Below are 14,844 nucleotides of genomic sequence, written 5' to 3' on the forward strand. Positions count from 1 at the left end.
GATGAATATGTCACACTAAAACAATCCAACTCAATGTTCAGAGCACATATTTTCAGAAAAGGTCAATCTGTTTGTTCTACAAATTGCACAAATGTATACATTCCTCCGGCCACTTTATTATACACATCTGTTAAACTGTTTCGCACAGCTGTCTTATCAGCAAATCACATGGCAGCAGTTCAGTACATTTAGGCATGTAGATATGGACAAGACAATCTGCTGCACTGAGCAAGGAAATATAGTTAAGTGACTTTAAACATGGCATTTTTGCTGGTGCCAGATGGGCTACTCAAATGGGCTCCACAGTCACCAGATCTCAACCCAACCAATCATAGCTGTGTAACCAACAAACTTGCAGAAACTGTGAGATGCTTTCATGTTAATATGGACCAAAATCTCTGAGTGTTTCCAGCACCTTGTTGAATCTGTGCCATGAAAAATTAAAGCAGTTCAGAATGCAAAAGAGGGTCGAACCCTTTACCTGCACTGTGTGACTAATAAAGTGACAATTTCCTGTAAATGCACTGACTATTCAGTATTCAGCCACAGAGAACATGACAAGTGTGGTTTGAATTCTTTGTCCTGCTCCACTTTCTACTCATAATTACCGGCTGTACAATCTGACACCGCTTAAACTGAGTAAATAACATAATTAACAGCAAGCCTGAACAATTTTAAGTTGTTCTTAGGAAATGTGCTTAACTTATGCCTCCTGCGGTTTCCGTTAAGCTTCACAAGTATATCAGTGTGAAAATGTGAGTGAGAGTGTATTTAGGAGTAAACTAGATCTGCAAATTGCATCTAACTTTGTAAAAGAAAATGTTTTGCCAGGAGAGCGATTCATTTAATACTAGGTTTAGAAAACTGTGCATTTGATACAAAGAAACAAAGCTTGTGTGTTATCAGTTCAGAAAAACTGTAGAATACTAAATACTTTGCAGTATGCTGTGAACAGTAATTTGACATATCATAAAAATGTTGTTTTCTGGCTTTTACATGGACCACCAAAACAACATATTGTTTAAAGTATAACATGGTTATATTTTCTTACTTGGAAAGTAATACATTAAATCTATGTGGATTTATTATGAATGTAAGCATAATGTTTTGTAAAAAAAACAAAAAAACAAAAATAGGTTTCAGATATAATTTTCCAGTCTGACTGGACATTCAGATAAAATCGTTTGCATGTATTTACGCCATGCACACAACTTTTTTGATTATTTGTCATTTTTCTGAATGTTTTCTTTAACAAACAATATTCTCTATATTTTTTTCTTCCTCTTTTTACCTTAAAGGTTTATGAAAGCTATATCAGAGTGAAAGTATATACTACTGAGAGTCATACTGGCAATAAAACTGATATTTTTTCCGTATATAGTAGGTGTTTATGTAAAAGAATTTAAAAAACTATTTGTATGACATCACATTACCTCTCCATGAACATATCATGTAAAGTATGGGATTTTATGTGAATGTAAAATATAGTTACTGTGCCAAATCTTAACACGTGTGACAAATTGTGTCCTATTCTGTAGGTTACTGTGTTTTGATGAAAAGATTTATGTCAATTTTGTCAACAGGTTGTTAAAAATGTTCAATTTAAATGTAAATTTAATTTTGACTGTCAAGGTTTTCTGTTCTGTGCCTTTTGTAACTTGGAGTTTTAAAAGCTGCACTTTCATGAAACTGAAGTAAAGACGTAAAAGGATGGGAAATCAATCACATGAATACATGGCTTGAGGGAAAAAATGATACAAGATTTATTTTTAATAGGTGTCATAATAAAATATTAAGTATTTCTGTTTTATCTTTATCACTTCTCTGTTCTTAACACAATACCCTGCTTTGTTTTTATTTAGTTTTTTCAGTAACTGTTACTGCACATGTAGAGGTTACTGCATCAATTATACACTTATGTAAGTGATGTCTATAGATGCATGTAGTCCAATAAAAACAAGTGCATTAAGAAAGCTGTTTGTTTTTTTAAATTTCAATTTAAAAGATGTAAGAAAAGTAGAAATAGTTCATAAACGTAGAAAGAGTTATTGTGGAATTTATTTATAATTTGGAGGGCAACAAGAAAATTAAGAGCAGATCTAAAAAATTCTGAATTTATCTCGTTTTCAGCCGCTTCACATTCGAGGGAGAACAGTTGCCATGTTTCCTTATAATCAGCCCCTTTTTCACTGCTTTTTTCTTGGCAAATTGTTTTGTTGCTTGGTCCCGCCAACAACTATCAATAATGTGATTTAGAACAACACAGGAGTGTCCACACTGGATAAGACAAGCAGCAATATAGCAAAAGGACTGGAATGTCAATGACATCCAGACATGGTAACCTTTACTGAGGTGAAGCTGTGGGGCGAGAGTTAAACTCTTTTCCAAATCTGAGGTGAGACAAATAACCACCAGTGGGAGAAAAGGATACAGAGTGACATACAGTTACAAGTTCTTAACTTGTTGGACACGATTTTTGTAGTTTTGAGTATTGTAAGCTAAGAATCAAGATGTGATTGAAGTGGAGAGTTTCCGCTTTGTTGCATCAGTTAAGGAGTTACAGCCATATTTACATGTAGTTCCTGATATTAAGATGCTTAAAAATAATTGGACAGTTGACTGACCAGGTGAGGCCTGTTCCCATGTTAATTAATAACAAATGAAATGGACATAATATCTGAAGTTTCTTCCAAGTGTTTAATATATGTTTTTAGTGTATTTTGTTTTCACTATAAATTGATCAAAGATATAGCAAAAACTACAAGTGTCCAAATCTACAATCTGATTCATTCTAAAACAGAATAAATAGACTGGTCGGCTCAGCAGCACCAAAAGGCATAAAAAGATCACAAAAGACAACTAAAGTGCATGATGACAGAAGTCTTTCAATGGTTAAGAAAAACAACTTCACAGATGGCAATTTCCCAGGACTGTCAACTCTGTATATCTCAGTCTCCTACACTTATATCTGATGTCATTGAGAAAGTTATGTCAAATGTTTCCACACAACTGTGTTAACTCCTAAGAAACAGTTTAAGTTTACTTTGGTCATTTGTCCCATTGCCATTCAACACCCTGTTTTGTATTTCTTAAGAATTTCTCACTTGGATGGAACCACTTGCCTTAAGTAAATCCAAAGAAAATGTTTTTTGAATTGACTGTATTTCATTGAAATAACACAAATGACACAAACCAAAGAGGATTCCTTAAAAACAACAATAATGAGATAGAGCATCTTTAGGTGAAACAAGCCTGATCCACGGAATTCCCACCCAACACCTCAACTGAGTCAAAGGATCTGCAATATCCCTGTGCCAGACACCACAGCACACTGCATAGAGGACCTGTGCAAGGTTAGGGACCTGGACACCTCTGAGTCCAGTCTGCCAACAACACATGTGCATGTTTAACAAGCATACATGTGATGCATAGGGGATGGTCAACCTGCAAGCAGCCAGGCAAAAGCAAGATGCCACATCCCTAACCTTGTCACCGCCACCGTTTCCCTAATAGCATCCAGTGGTAGCCTTCAAGCACAAGGGAGACCTACATAATATTAGGCAGGTGTTGTGAAGGATGAGTGACTACTGTACATTTCAGCATAATCTGAGCAAAGAATATTAAATACTTGAGGGGTTTTTTAAAAACAAAAAACAAAAAAAAACAAAGACAATTAGAAATATATTAGTCACAAATCCAAGGGATTTGCACGATGCTTACTAAGAAATAAATTAACCAACTTTCTGACTAATAAAAGTTTCATTATAAGATTCAATCCAGTGTTTCACTTCACATATCATTTTGAAAATTAAATTGTGTTTTCTAGTGGCTGGGTTAGTAATAAAAATGAAGTCATGAGATCAAGATCATAGGTGTGAATGTGCGAGTGAATGTGAGTGCGAATGGTTGTCTGTCTCTGTGTGTTGGCCCTGCGACAGACTGGTGACCTGTCCAGGGTGTACCCCGCCTCTTGCCCTATGACAGCTGGGATAGGCTCCAGCGCCCCCTGCGACCCTGAAAAGGATAAGCGGACGTGAATGGATGGATGGATGGAGATCAAGGAATCCCCCATGATGCAGCACAGAATTAAAACCATGCAAAAAAAAAAAAAAAAAAAAGTTTCCATCTGCTCGGCAATCATTCATTCCCTTTGGGCCCACATCATATCAAATGTAACTCCTCAGAGGAGTCTCACTTTAAGGCCACTCTGTGACTTATCAGTGCAAAAACTGCATCAATTACCCCAATGTTGTACAGTTACTGTTCATCTCAGATTTTGTTTTGAAATATATGCAAATACTTTACTCATCTAAGAGAAGTAAATTTATTATTCAAACGAAAAACAGCAACAAACAACAAGTGAAATCTTCCTTTCATGTTGAAAATCCTTAAAAAACTAAAATAATATTGGTTTTCTGAACTATTCCTCCTTTTATTAATGTTAGGCATTGGCTTAACAGTCATCTGAACCCTCAAAGCGAATGTCACTCAACCCCACTCAGTGTTCATGTTGATTTTCCACCCGCCTGGAGGAGGGGGTTGAAGTGAGGGCGGTAGGTCAAGAATGGAGAGGAGCTGCTGAAGTATGCCATTTTCTGCTTGACTTTCCTCACTGTCTTCCTCGGTTTTTAGATCTCTGTAGAAATAAATAATAGAATAGGTGAATTCATAATCAACAGGAGTAAAATTTGTCATGCGAGCCATGTAGAATGAGTGTTAAAACAAAAATGAAGGTACATACCCTTTACTACCGAGGGCAGCTCTCTTCTTTTCCCTTCTCGAGAGCCATTCTTCTATACTTCGTCCAGGCATAATTCTGTCCTCAGAGTCCTCTCTGTGTTGTCTTTCATCTGAGAAAAGGAAATAGCTCATTCAACTCAGCATATAGCAGTTTACACACTCATCTGTAGGAAATGTGCTCAACAAGTAGTACTTGTCTTTCTTTACTAGCAGTTTCTTTGAACTATTTTTTTTCCAGAGAATGTTTAACTGCTGGTCTTTGTGGTTTTAATTCAGTAACCCCGGTTCTCTGAAAACAGTCAGTCATCTCACAACGGCGAGTGCTTTCTGGCATGGCCAATCATAGAAGCTCCTCCACCACCACATCCAACTAAGACAAACCAACATGGGCTCCCCAACACCCTTTATGATAGCCCCACCAGACATTTTCAAGGTACTTCTTCCACGTGCCCTTGCAAATACGGCAGTGCAGTGAGATACCGCACTCAGCTTTCAGAGAACCGGTGTTACTCTGGTGAATGGACACTCTCTTTCGAACCTTACGGTACTCTGTATCTCATAATGGATGTTACAGATCATTCTCAGATTGCATACTCTAAAGTCTATGTCAATGGAAAATTGTATTTAGTAGTCAGTATAATCTTTTAGTGATATAAGTTTGCATATGGTAGAATACTGCATGTAGTTATTTGTATTAGGAAATGTTTAACCATATATGCTTAGAGGCATATAATCAATTGTGTAGTGACAGGATGTGTGATTTTCAGCAGGCTTGGTTCACCCCCACATCCTGGGAGCATGGGAAAGAGCTCGTACCTTGTTTTATGGTAGGATTAACGTAGCTATGTCTGTTTTAGTTTAAGTGCTTCTTTACATTTAGATGAACTGCAGGACTTCCTCACTGTGTTATCCAGGGTGAGGGGGGGGTCACCCTTCTCCTGACCAAGGATGTACCTTTTGTGCTTTATGACCCTTTGATCAGCAACACACACACACACACACACACACACACACACACACACACACACACACACACACACACACACACACTGGAACTATAAAATAAAGACCGGGGCAGTCTCTGAGCGCGAGTCCCTGAGCCCTCACTCTCGTGCGAGAGCTCAGAGCTGCCCTTGCTAAGCAACAAGTAAAACTGTCTGTGTTTCTCTTCTCTGAAGTCTTTACTGAAGAAGTGTTTTATAATATTTTCCCTAACATCTATTTGGTCCTTCGTAGCCGGATCAGAAAATATCAGAACTGTTATCTGTGACTCTGTTCCAGGATCCAGCACTGATTCCTGACGCCGTGGGGAGCCAGCACCGAAGCCTGTGCACAGCCCTCTTGGACGAGGAGAGAGCCCCAGGACGTTAAATTCGGGTCTGGGCCGGTGTTATAATCTGGTCCACGGCGGTGGGATTCAGTCCAATGATCTTAATCACCAGTGAGACGTCGGAGAGTGAGAAACACTATTTTGGTATATAAGACGGCCGCAAAGATTTAAAGTAACGTGATAAATTAGGTTTAAGTTCGCTCTAATGATCTTCACGTGGAAGAAAACAAGGACGCTGGTATAGAGCCAGGGGACAGACACCGTTTTCTTGAAGTGATTTATGTGTCTTAGACGGGGTATTAGTGGGCACACAAGAAGATGCTTTCCACTGCTATAGGGAGTGAGGTTGAAAAGAGAACACAGTATTCTCCAGTATTATATATTTAACAATTGTAATACAAAGCTAAAAGTTCAAGTAAATGTTTTTACTTTGATTAGAAAAATATCTTTCCATTTGAAATGATCTGTATATGATGCTTGCTTTGCTTCAGGGTCCTGTAAAGCGTATCACAAGGTAAACAGCACCATCTTCTGTTCACAGCTTACCTTCCACCTGTCTTTGTAAGTTAAATAGCTCTTCTTCTGTCATATGAGAAAACCTGCAGTTGGAGCCAAAATCACAAATTCCTAAAAAACAGAGAGAAAGAAATTCCAAATTTAAATTCATTTTTACTGATACTAAATCAATTCACAAAAATATGATCAAAGTGCTTTACTTTGTAGAGTAAAAACAATATAATAATTGGGAGAAACCCCCGACAGCCTTGTTATCAGGTTTAAACACGATCTTGGCTTCCATTTTTTCACAGTCACACCCAAGATATTGGAAGGGAAGCTATCTCCTGCAACAGGTCGAGGGTGGGAGGAAGATGACAGCACTGTTAGTACGCTCACTGAAACTTTTTGGAAGACTTTTCAGGGATCCTTTCGAATAATAAGGAATTCAAATAGTCCTGCCTAGAAGTAACAATTTATTTCAGTATTTCAGAAGAAAGAAGGACATCCTAGAATATGCTAGAGAAAAGATAAACACTGGTCAAAGTGGCTCCAACATTCCTCACACCGTTACTGCTGGCCATGGTGTTGTAATCTAGAGTTAGTATAAGTAGCACTAAATAAAGCAACTTTGCTATTGCTTGTATTTGTCAGTAGAGAATTACAGGTCATTCTGATACCTTTTTGGAGAAACTTCCTGCAGGGCTTCTTTTCTTGCTCATCATTCAGAATAGCTGCAGAGTCTGTGAAGAGAAAATGCTGGTTATCGTACACAGTTAATCACATATTATGAAAAAGCAATGCATCATTTTTCAACTACAGATTTTCATGGATATGAAAACCCTGGTCTCAGAAATAACTGCTACTCTCACCTCTAAAATTGTCAAACCAAGCTTTTTTTGCTCGGTGATGCTGAACACCATTCAGATGCTTTTTTCTGTTATGCATGTTGTCCTGAAAGGACCGGTCGCAGTAGTCACAGTAGTACCTCTTCCCCATGGTCAAAGTTGTGTTCGGAGTATTGCAATATCACCTTTAAACACCTGAAAGACAGTAAATAGTAAACAAAATCAAAACTGTTCTGAAAATATAGAGTAAAAGAATATGTGAATAGTTTCTATACCATGGTTAGGGTGACTTTAACTAAGAAAACCTACATCAGTAAGGAACAACTGACCACTGTGCCCACATCTATTAGATTATAACAAAAATATGAGCAAGTACATATGTAAGAAACCCTGGAGAGGTGTGTGAGTGAAAAGGGAGACAGGCGTAACAGTGAAGATGCAAATAGTAGAGGTAGTGGAGGCAGATGACCCAGGGTCAATCATCCAAAGCAACAGACAGTGCACAAGAGAGGTGAAGAAGAGAGTGCAGGCAGGTTGGAGTGAACGGAGATGAGTTTCAGGGTGAAAGAGTGAAAGAGAAGGTTTACAAGATTGCAGTGAGATCTATGGTTTGGAGATGGTAAAAAGAAAGAAAAACAGGAGGTGGAGCTAGAGATGCTGAAAATCTTGACTGGGAGTGACCAGAATAGACAGGATTAGAAATGAGTACATCAGCGGGACAGCTCAGTTTGGAGACAAAGTTAGAGAGGCAAGGCTGAGATGTTTTGGATAATTGCAAATGGGGGATAGTGGATATTATGGACAAAAGATGTTGAATATGTAGCTCGCAGGCATAAGGAAAAGAGGAAACCAAAGAAAAGATTCATGGGTGTCTTGAAGGAGCGGTGGCCCACCACTAAAGAGAGCAGCCGGAAGAATAAGAAGACGTTTACAGCAAAATGTTCATATACGTTCACGTGTGCAAGCCAGGGTTAAAAATGCTTGGGAATAAAAGTCCTTACACGACAAACTGGGACCAACAGCACATCTACTGACACAAACGCCCGCGACCATTTATTTAGTTGCTATCTGTTTTGTTTTTGTTTGTTTTTTAAGTCTGAAACTACGAAGCATAATTGAAGAAGCACTGAGACGAAACACGTGCATACTAATCACACTCTCAAGCCCAAAACCGCACAGCAAACCATACCTCAAATATTTATCCCCGACGAGATTCTAGCATGCTGGCTACAACCTAGGTGGCAAAGGCGTTGTCCTAACAAAAGGTACCGGGTATCTGTTTATTAGCATCCGGCCACCAAGCTAAAGCGGAAGTTTCGCGCTAGCACATCCGTTCCTGCGCAGTGAGTACTGAACCGTCGACATGGCGTTGGCTAAGTCTGTCTACAATCTTCTCTTCAGGAGGACATCTACGTTCGCTGTAACCATCATGGTTGGAGCTGTCCTCTTTGAACGAGTATTTGACCAAGGTGGAGATGCGATCTTTGAGCAAATGAATCGCGGGGTGAGTGCGTGTTTTGAGCTTTTAAAGCACCTGACCTTGTACGCAGAGGGCGAAGCGGCGCTAGCGTTAGCCGAGCTAACTTGCCCGCTAAGTCGAGCGTTCTGGTCTTTTGACAACTTCTTCGTTTAGCAATGCCCATCAGTTGTCTGAAAACTCTAACGTTACATTGCATGTGTTTTATTGCAGAAACTGTGGAAACATATTAAGCACAACTATGAAAACAAAGAAGAATAATGGGACACTGGCTGGGGTTCTATAAGGCTCGATGGCATATGTTGTCACATTTCCATTATCCATTCTTCATGGGCTCCACACCTGAATCAATTCAACATGGACAATGTGCTCAAAGTCATGCCCAGGCTATCGGCGGCTGCCAAGGGACCTACGAGAGCCGACAGACGGTCCAGACCCCGTGAAGATGGAGCAGTGGTTCCTGTCGCTTCGTCTCCTTCCTTGATGTTAATTGTAACGCCTTTGTTTTCCTCACTGATTGTAAATTGTTAAATTAAACATGTATTTGTCTAACATACTTAAGCGTCTTGGTTTATCACGTTGAATATCTTTAAAAAGTTTCTATGTCCTTTCACCATGTAGTTATTTCTAGTATCTAGGAGAGAACTCGTGTCAACTGCATGTTTGCAAACTTTTAAGCAAGTGATTTCTACTTTTGTTGGCATCAGTTCTTGAAGAAAACATTTTTTTTCAACCTGTATTTAACCAGCAAAGTGTATTGTTGAGGCAGTCTCTCTTGTGTGGGGTTACAGAGGCAGCATTAATCTGACATTATTTGATGACAAGAAAAACTGAAGGTCTTGAAGAAAATCCACACAGAAGCACACACAAGGTGTCTGTTTAATGGGGAAAAGACGTTGTCTAGTATATATTTGCAGAAGTTGAGTTGCTATGGGGTTTTCAGCTAAGAGTTCTGAAGTCATTTGTCAATGCTTAACAATTTTGTAATATCCCCTTCAATGAATGTACAAGTCTTAATATCTTAATGGAGGGTGGCATAGATTTTATACTGGAAACCCTTCCTGTTCCAACCCTCCCACTGTTCCAGGCTTAGGACCAGCACTAGGCCCCTCAAAAGGTCAATGTGTGTGTCTTCCTGGTCTTGGATCTTGTGCTTTTATGGGTGAATGTGAATGAACCCCTATTCATGCACTCTGTTAAACCTGCATTAAAAGACTGATCACCGAAAGAAAAACTATTAATTCCATAATTTTCTTGTGGAAGTTATACAAGAGCAGGATTCTGTCTTTCAGCAATTTGAAGCACTTCTACTTTATTATATTGTTAAGCAGGGAAGGAAATTGCAGAGGGAAACACACAAGCAGAAAAGGCACCCAGTTAAATGAGGCAAACTGCCACATAACCACAAAAATATTTGGACCAATTGACCACTATGGCCACACTCACTGCATTACAGTAAAACTGGGTCAAGTTCATGTAACAAAAATAACATTCACATCACCAAAAGGTAAATGATTTTCAGGCTGCTAGATTGTATCAGTTACATTCATTGGCTGATACACAGTAGGTAATGACTGATACTCAAACACACCTGTCACAAGCTTTCTGCTGTTGCTTTTTACAGTTTGCCTGACTACAAACTAAAAGCAGGTGTAAAAAATGTTTTAGTTCTGGAAAATTTATACACACACAAGATTTTGTGCTAACTAAATAACATAAACATGTATTTTTGTTTCAAACCTCGGCAGTTCAAACAACCTTGCCAAGTCAACAAGTGACAGTAAGTGATGGGATGTTAGTGTTATTTGTACTGTAAAACTTAAACTTATCAGTTGTAATAATTAGAAGTAACACTTAATCTTATCAAACTCAATAACTAAACAAGCACCCACTATCACAACAAATGGAAACTAAACTAAAACAAAATACAAAAACAGTTGCAAAAACACTGTCTTAGCTCTGCTGCAAGCACATGTATAAGAAATCATCCTTAAGCAAAAACGTGATTCATATTTTCACAATGCAGGGGAGGTGCATCTAAGCTCCAGATTCTGACAACATGCTCTCCATATCACTATCATTCTCAGGGAGCCAAACCTGTGCAGAACTTCTCCATGGACATAAAAAGTGATTATGCTCTTAAATTTATCCAGTGCAAGGAGGTCCATGTATCACTGGAGTTTGTGTACTCTCCAAGTGTCAGTGCATCTGCCAGCAGCTACCAAGTGAAGAAATTAAAAGTCACTAACTAAAACCTTCTCAGTCTTGAAATGCCAAAGAGGCAAATTTTGGCAAAATACAACAGCTCTTTATTTAAACACATTAATCAGCTGAGTCACCAATGACTTCATCTGCCTGAACTGAAGATTAATAGATAGGTGCGCGTGTCCAACCATGTTATTGATGAAGACAACTGGTGTAAACTATTGAGAGGGTTGGAGAAAGGCCTCAGCCATTCAAATACATTCCACACAGCTGCATTTGAGTCCCAGGCCAGTGGAGGGCACACTATCACTGCCTCATACTTCCACCTGCAAGAATCCAGGTATCGCTCATGACTCACTAATGGCTCGATTACCATGTGCTTAACAAAACACCAATACCAGGGGTAGGTGAGCTGTTACATAGCTTGAAACAAATGTATTAGAAAACAAACATATAAACACATTATAACAGGAATGCTGGTTTTGTAAGTAGCCAGCCTGTTTAAGCCTAAACCTAATGTTAAAAAGAAAACATAAACACATTACCACTAACACACTAGCACAGTATTTGTTGAGTATTATTTGAGATACACATAACCAATGTTTTGGCCTTTCTCTGAATATATTCCATAACACGTGCACAAAATGTGACATTACTGTGTTTACAGTTCAAATAGGCATATTTTCACGTGACAATGAACTGCCAGTAAGAATTTATTATTAAAACCTGAAAATGTTTAAAAATAAATAAGGTGAAAACATTTGTTAGGAGATGAGCATAACACACGAACATTCACTACATTAGTATTTTTACTCAATTCGCTTGTTAAAACCAGTAGGCTATGGCTCAGCTGTCAGTAGATAGCATCTTTTAACCAACCCCACAGTCTTGTGAGCCACAGGCTTACACCCAGCTCGGATAAGTATTGTATTTCAGGTGTGAGCATTTTTTCACAGACTGTCCTGAATCTCGGATCAACATCTTTCTTAATGTTGTAACCCAGGATGGAACTCTCTCCAACCGGCTGCCAGGGCAGGAAACGCCTGTTCTGAATCTTCTGCGCTTCAACCGCACCTCCGCCTTCAATACAGATGTCCTTCATCTCAGCATTTCTTCGCCTCAGCTCCTCTACTTCCTGCTTCATTCTTTCTCTCCCATATGCCTCGACTCTGGCCCAGAAGGTACCATTAAAATACTGATAGAGTTTCCAGTCTGCCCCATTCCACTGTAGAGCTTTGGCTCTCATCTCAGCATCCAAATGAGACACGGATGAGCTCTTGCGAGCATTAAGCTTAAAGTACAGGATGTCCTCCATTGTCCAACAGAGCAAATCCTTCAGCAGAATAAGAGACTCCTCGAAATATTCTGCAATGAGGACCAGATGAAAACGTCTTGATAAGTTCTTAATTTCTGTCATGACGCGAGGATCATCAGCCTTGAGGTTGTTATCCAAACCAAAGTCAAAAAAGAGCAGATTTTTTAGATAGAATGAGTTGAAAGCCTCTGGACTGTAAAAGGCCCAAGGGTTGTTCAGAAACTCTGCCAGCTTGTTTTCACCTCTGATCCTCCACGTAAGGGGAACTGCTTTGTGGTAGTAATGGAAGGAAGATTCAAATAGATCCACCGGGTCACGCAAGATGGTGACGTACACACTGTCTGGAGGCAGGAGCTTGGACACTTCTTGATGATCAAAGCGCATGTGGTTGCAAACGATGTTGAAACATTCTCCAGGTTTGTAGTCCTTCACCTGGGAGCACAGGAACGGCGATGGGTAGAAGAAGTCATTGCGCCCATCAGGAAATGCAAACCTGAGCTTGTGCTTTTCTCCAAACCTGAAGAGGATATTGAGGATGGTGCTGCTAGCTGTTTTATGCGTCTTCATAAACATGACATTCACTTTGGGTGAGCACTCTTCTGAGTGAGTCTGCTTGATCAAACTTTTGTTTTGTAATTTTGCCACACCGAGGGGACACGTGTCTTCTTGGGAGTCGCTGTAAATATATCCAATAAGTCAGTTTACCGAGTTTATCTTATCATATCTCTTATCTTTTGTGAACAAAATAATGATTTCCTTTGAAATATTTACCTGAGTTTCACTTGGTTTGGGTTTCTTAAGCAGTACAGCACCACCATGACGTTGGTCAATAAAACCCATGGAATCAGAACTCGTAACAGAGCCTTGCATTTAGTTGCTTTGATGCCTGACATTATGTGAACCGAGAAGAAACCTGAAAATGAAATCAGAGGTTACACGAGTATAGAGGCGAGTATAGAGGCGAAAGGCAAACACGGCTCTGAATTTACATACTTCATTTGATTTTACTGTTTAACTGCTGCTCTCACAAGCGCCAGACAAATCAATGAACAGCCCAAGTATGCATTTGTGGCAGGAACATCTTGCACAAAACCCTACTAATTACCTCCATTTTCATTTTTTATGGCAACAGTAATGAATAACGACTTATAAACATACATGCAATTCCTATGTTTTAATCTGTCAAGGGGAAAAGGTTAAAACAATGTCCATATGATAAACAAGGAGGGAGGTACAGACTAAGGAGATAAGAGAGAAAATTGCTGCATCGTTCAAATGAAACATACAGCCCCTATGTTGACACTAAACACATGTTTATGGTTTTATAATTTCCTCTTCAACAAACAGCAGAGAAGAGAAACAGATCAGTCTTTGCTGTAACAGCATCGTGCTCGAAGAAAACATCTCATGTGAAGTGAAAAATGACTGGACATCACGTTTCTACTGCACTTCTGTTATCGACACGGGAAAGATGCTCACCTCTGATTGGCCAGATAAACATTCCAGATAAAGGCAGAAATGGTGTCATGTGACTCTGGCTCTTTTGTACTGACTAAATATTGCTTGTGATAGCAACCCAGGTATGAGAGTATTTGCTGAGTGTGTGTCACCAAGTAGCGAATAAGTAAGTCGAGTTAAGACTTTCAGCCTGCGTGTAAATGGTGTTGGAGTTTTTCTAGCAAAACAGAGAGTGAGAGTCTGACTTACCTGAAGATGACAGCATTAGAGGTGTTAGGGTGAGGTTAGGCTCCCTTCTAGACCTTGAAATCGCATTTGTCCATCCTAGAAGTGGTATCTTATTGGCTGCTGGATAAAGAGGAAGAGGAATTCTCCTCCCACAGGGGCAGGTATGCAAAGTAGCCTGGACCTGAAGGACACACCTCTGTATAACTGTTGTCATAAATAACCTATCAAGCTAAAAAGACGTTGCTCTAAAATGTGTTCAATTCATGTGTATATGTACAAGTATATGTTATGGTAAATATGTTATGGCTTTGATGATAGTGCATTGATGAAACTTCCAAATATAAGAGGAGGTGCATAACTATAACTGTATTATAGAAGTGTACTAAACTCTGTGCTAGCTCCAGTCACATTATTACCTCTTTGCCAGGTTTTCTCAAATTATTTTTTAAAGTCTGAAACAGACTGTATTAGCCAAATATTATTTAGCAGTTTATAATAAGTAAATGCAGTAATTAGTACTAACCAGTTTAAGTAAATTTCCTGCATTTAACCATCGTATCCAACCAAAGGCAGTAGCTGGTAAAGTAAAAAGTAAACACCTTAATGCTGTTTAAGAGAACTTGTTGGTCCAGTCACACGAGCACTGGTTAAGTCACAAAGCATTTTCTTTTTATACTAAGCTATATATTAAGATTTTTATGTCAAGTCAGTTCTCTGTGACCACATACACACTTTATTAGTACACATG

The 14,844-nt window shown here is 39.1% G+C and overlaps 3 protein-coding genes across 3 annotated transcripts; 1 reads left to right on the plus strand and 2 right to left on the minus strand.

The window, feature by feature from the left end:
• Window positions 1-3,649: 3,649 nt before the first annotated feature.
• Window positions 3,650-8,757, minus strand: zmat5 (zinc finger, matrin-type 5). The gene is made up of 6 exons (XM_086300703.1): window positions 8,603-8,757; window positions 7,438-7,608; window positions 7,246-7,308; window positions 6,617-6,697; window positions 4,742-4,850; window positions 3,650-4,636 (listed from the first exon to the last, which is right to left on the minus strand). The coding sequence occupies exons 2-6, from the start codon at window positions 7,562-7,564 to the stop codon at window positions 4,489-4,491; spliced, it is 528 nt and encodes a 175-aa protein (XP_086156829.1). The 5' UTR covers window positions 7,565-7,608; window positions 8,603-8,757; the 3' UTR covers window positions 3,650-4,488.
• Window positions 8,739-9,446, plus strand: uqcr10 (ubiquinol-cytochrome c reductase, complex III subunit X). Its single transcript, XM_086300704.1, has 2 exons — window positions 8,739-8,917; window positions 9,104-9,446. The coding sequence occupies exons 1-2, from the start codon at window positions 8,777-8,779 to the stop codon at window positions 9,149-9,151; spliced, it is 189 nt and encodes a 62-aa protein (XP_086156830.1). The 5' UTR covers window positions 8,739-8,776; the 3' UTR covers window positions 9,152-9,446.
• A 2,260-nt stretch (window positions 9,447-11,706) lies between these two features.
• On the minus strand, window positions 11,707-14,310 carry gal3st1b (galactose-3-O-sulfotransferase 1b). The gene is made up of 3 exons (XM_086302538.1): window positions 14,118-14,310; window positions 13,182-13,323; window positions 11,707-13,086 (listed from the first exon to the last, which is right to left on the minus strand). The coding sequence occupies exons 1-3, from the start codon at window positions 14,308-14,310 to the stop codon at window positions 11,949-11,951; spliced, it is 1,473 nt and encodes a 490-aa protein (XP_086158664.1). The 3' UTR covers window positions 11,707-11,948.
• Between the last annotated feature and the right edge of the window lie 534 nt (window positions 14,311-14,844).

This window comes from Aulonocara sp. 'chitande type north' Nkhata Bay, linkage group LG7 (assembly GCF_057382095.1).
Source record: "Aulonocara sp. 'chitande type north' Nkhata Bay isolate Kocher_YH1m ecotype deep benthic linkage group LG7, A_spYH_male_GT1.1, whole genome shotgun sequence".
NCBI lineage: Eukaryota > Metazoa > Chordata > Actinopteri > Cichliformes > Cichlidae > Aulonocara > Aulonocara sp. 'chitande type north' Nkhata Bay.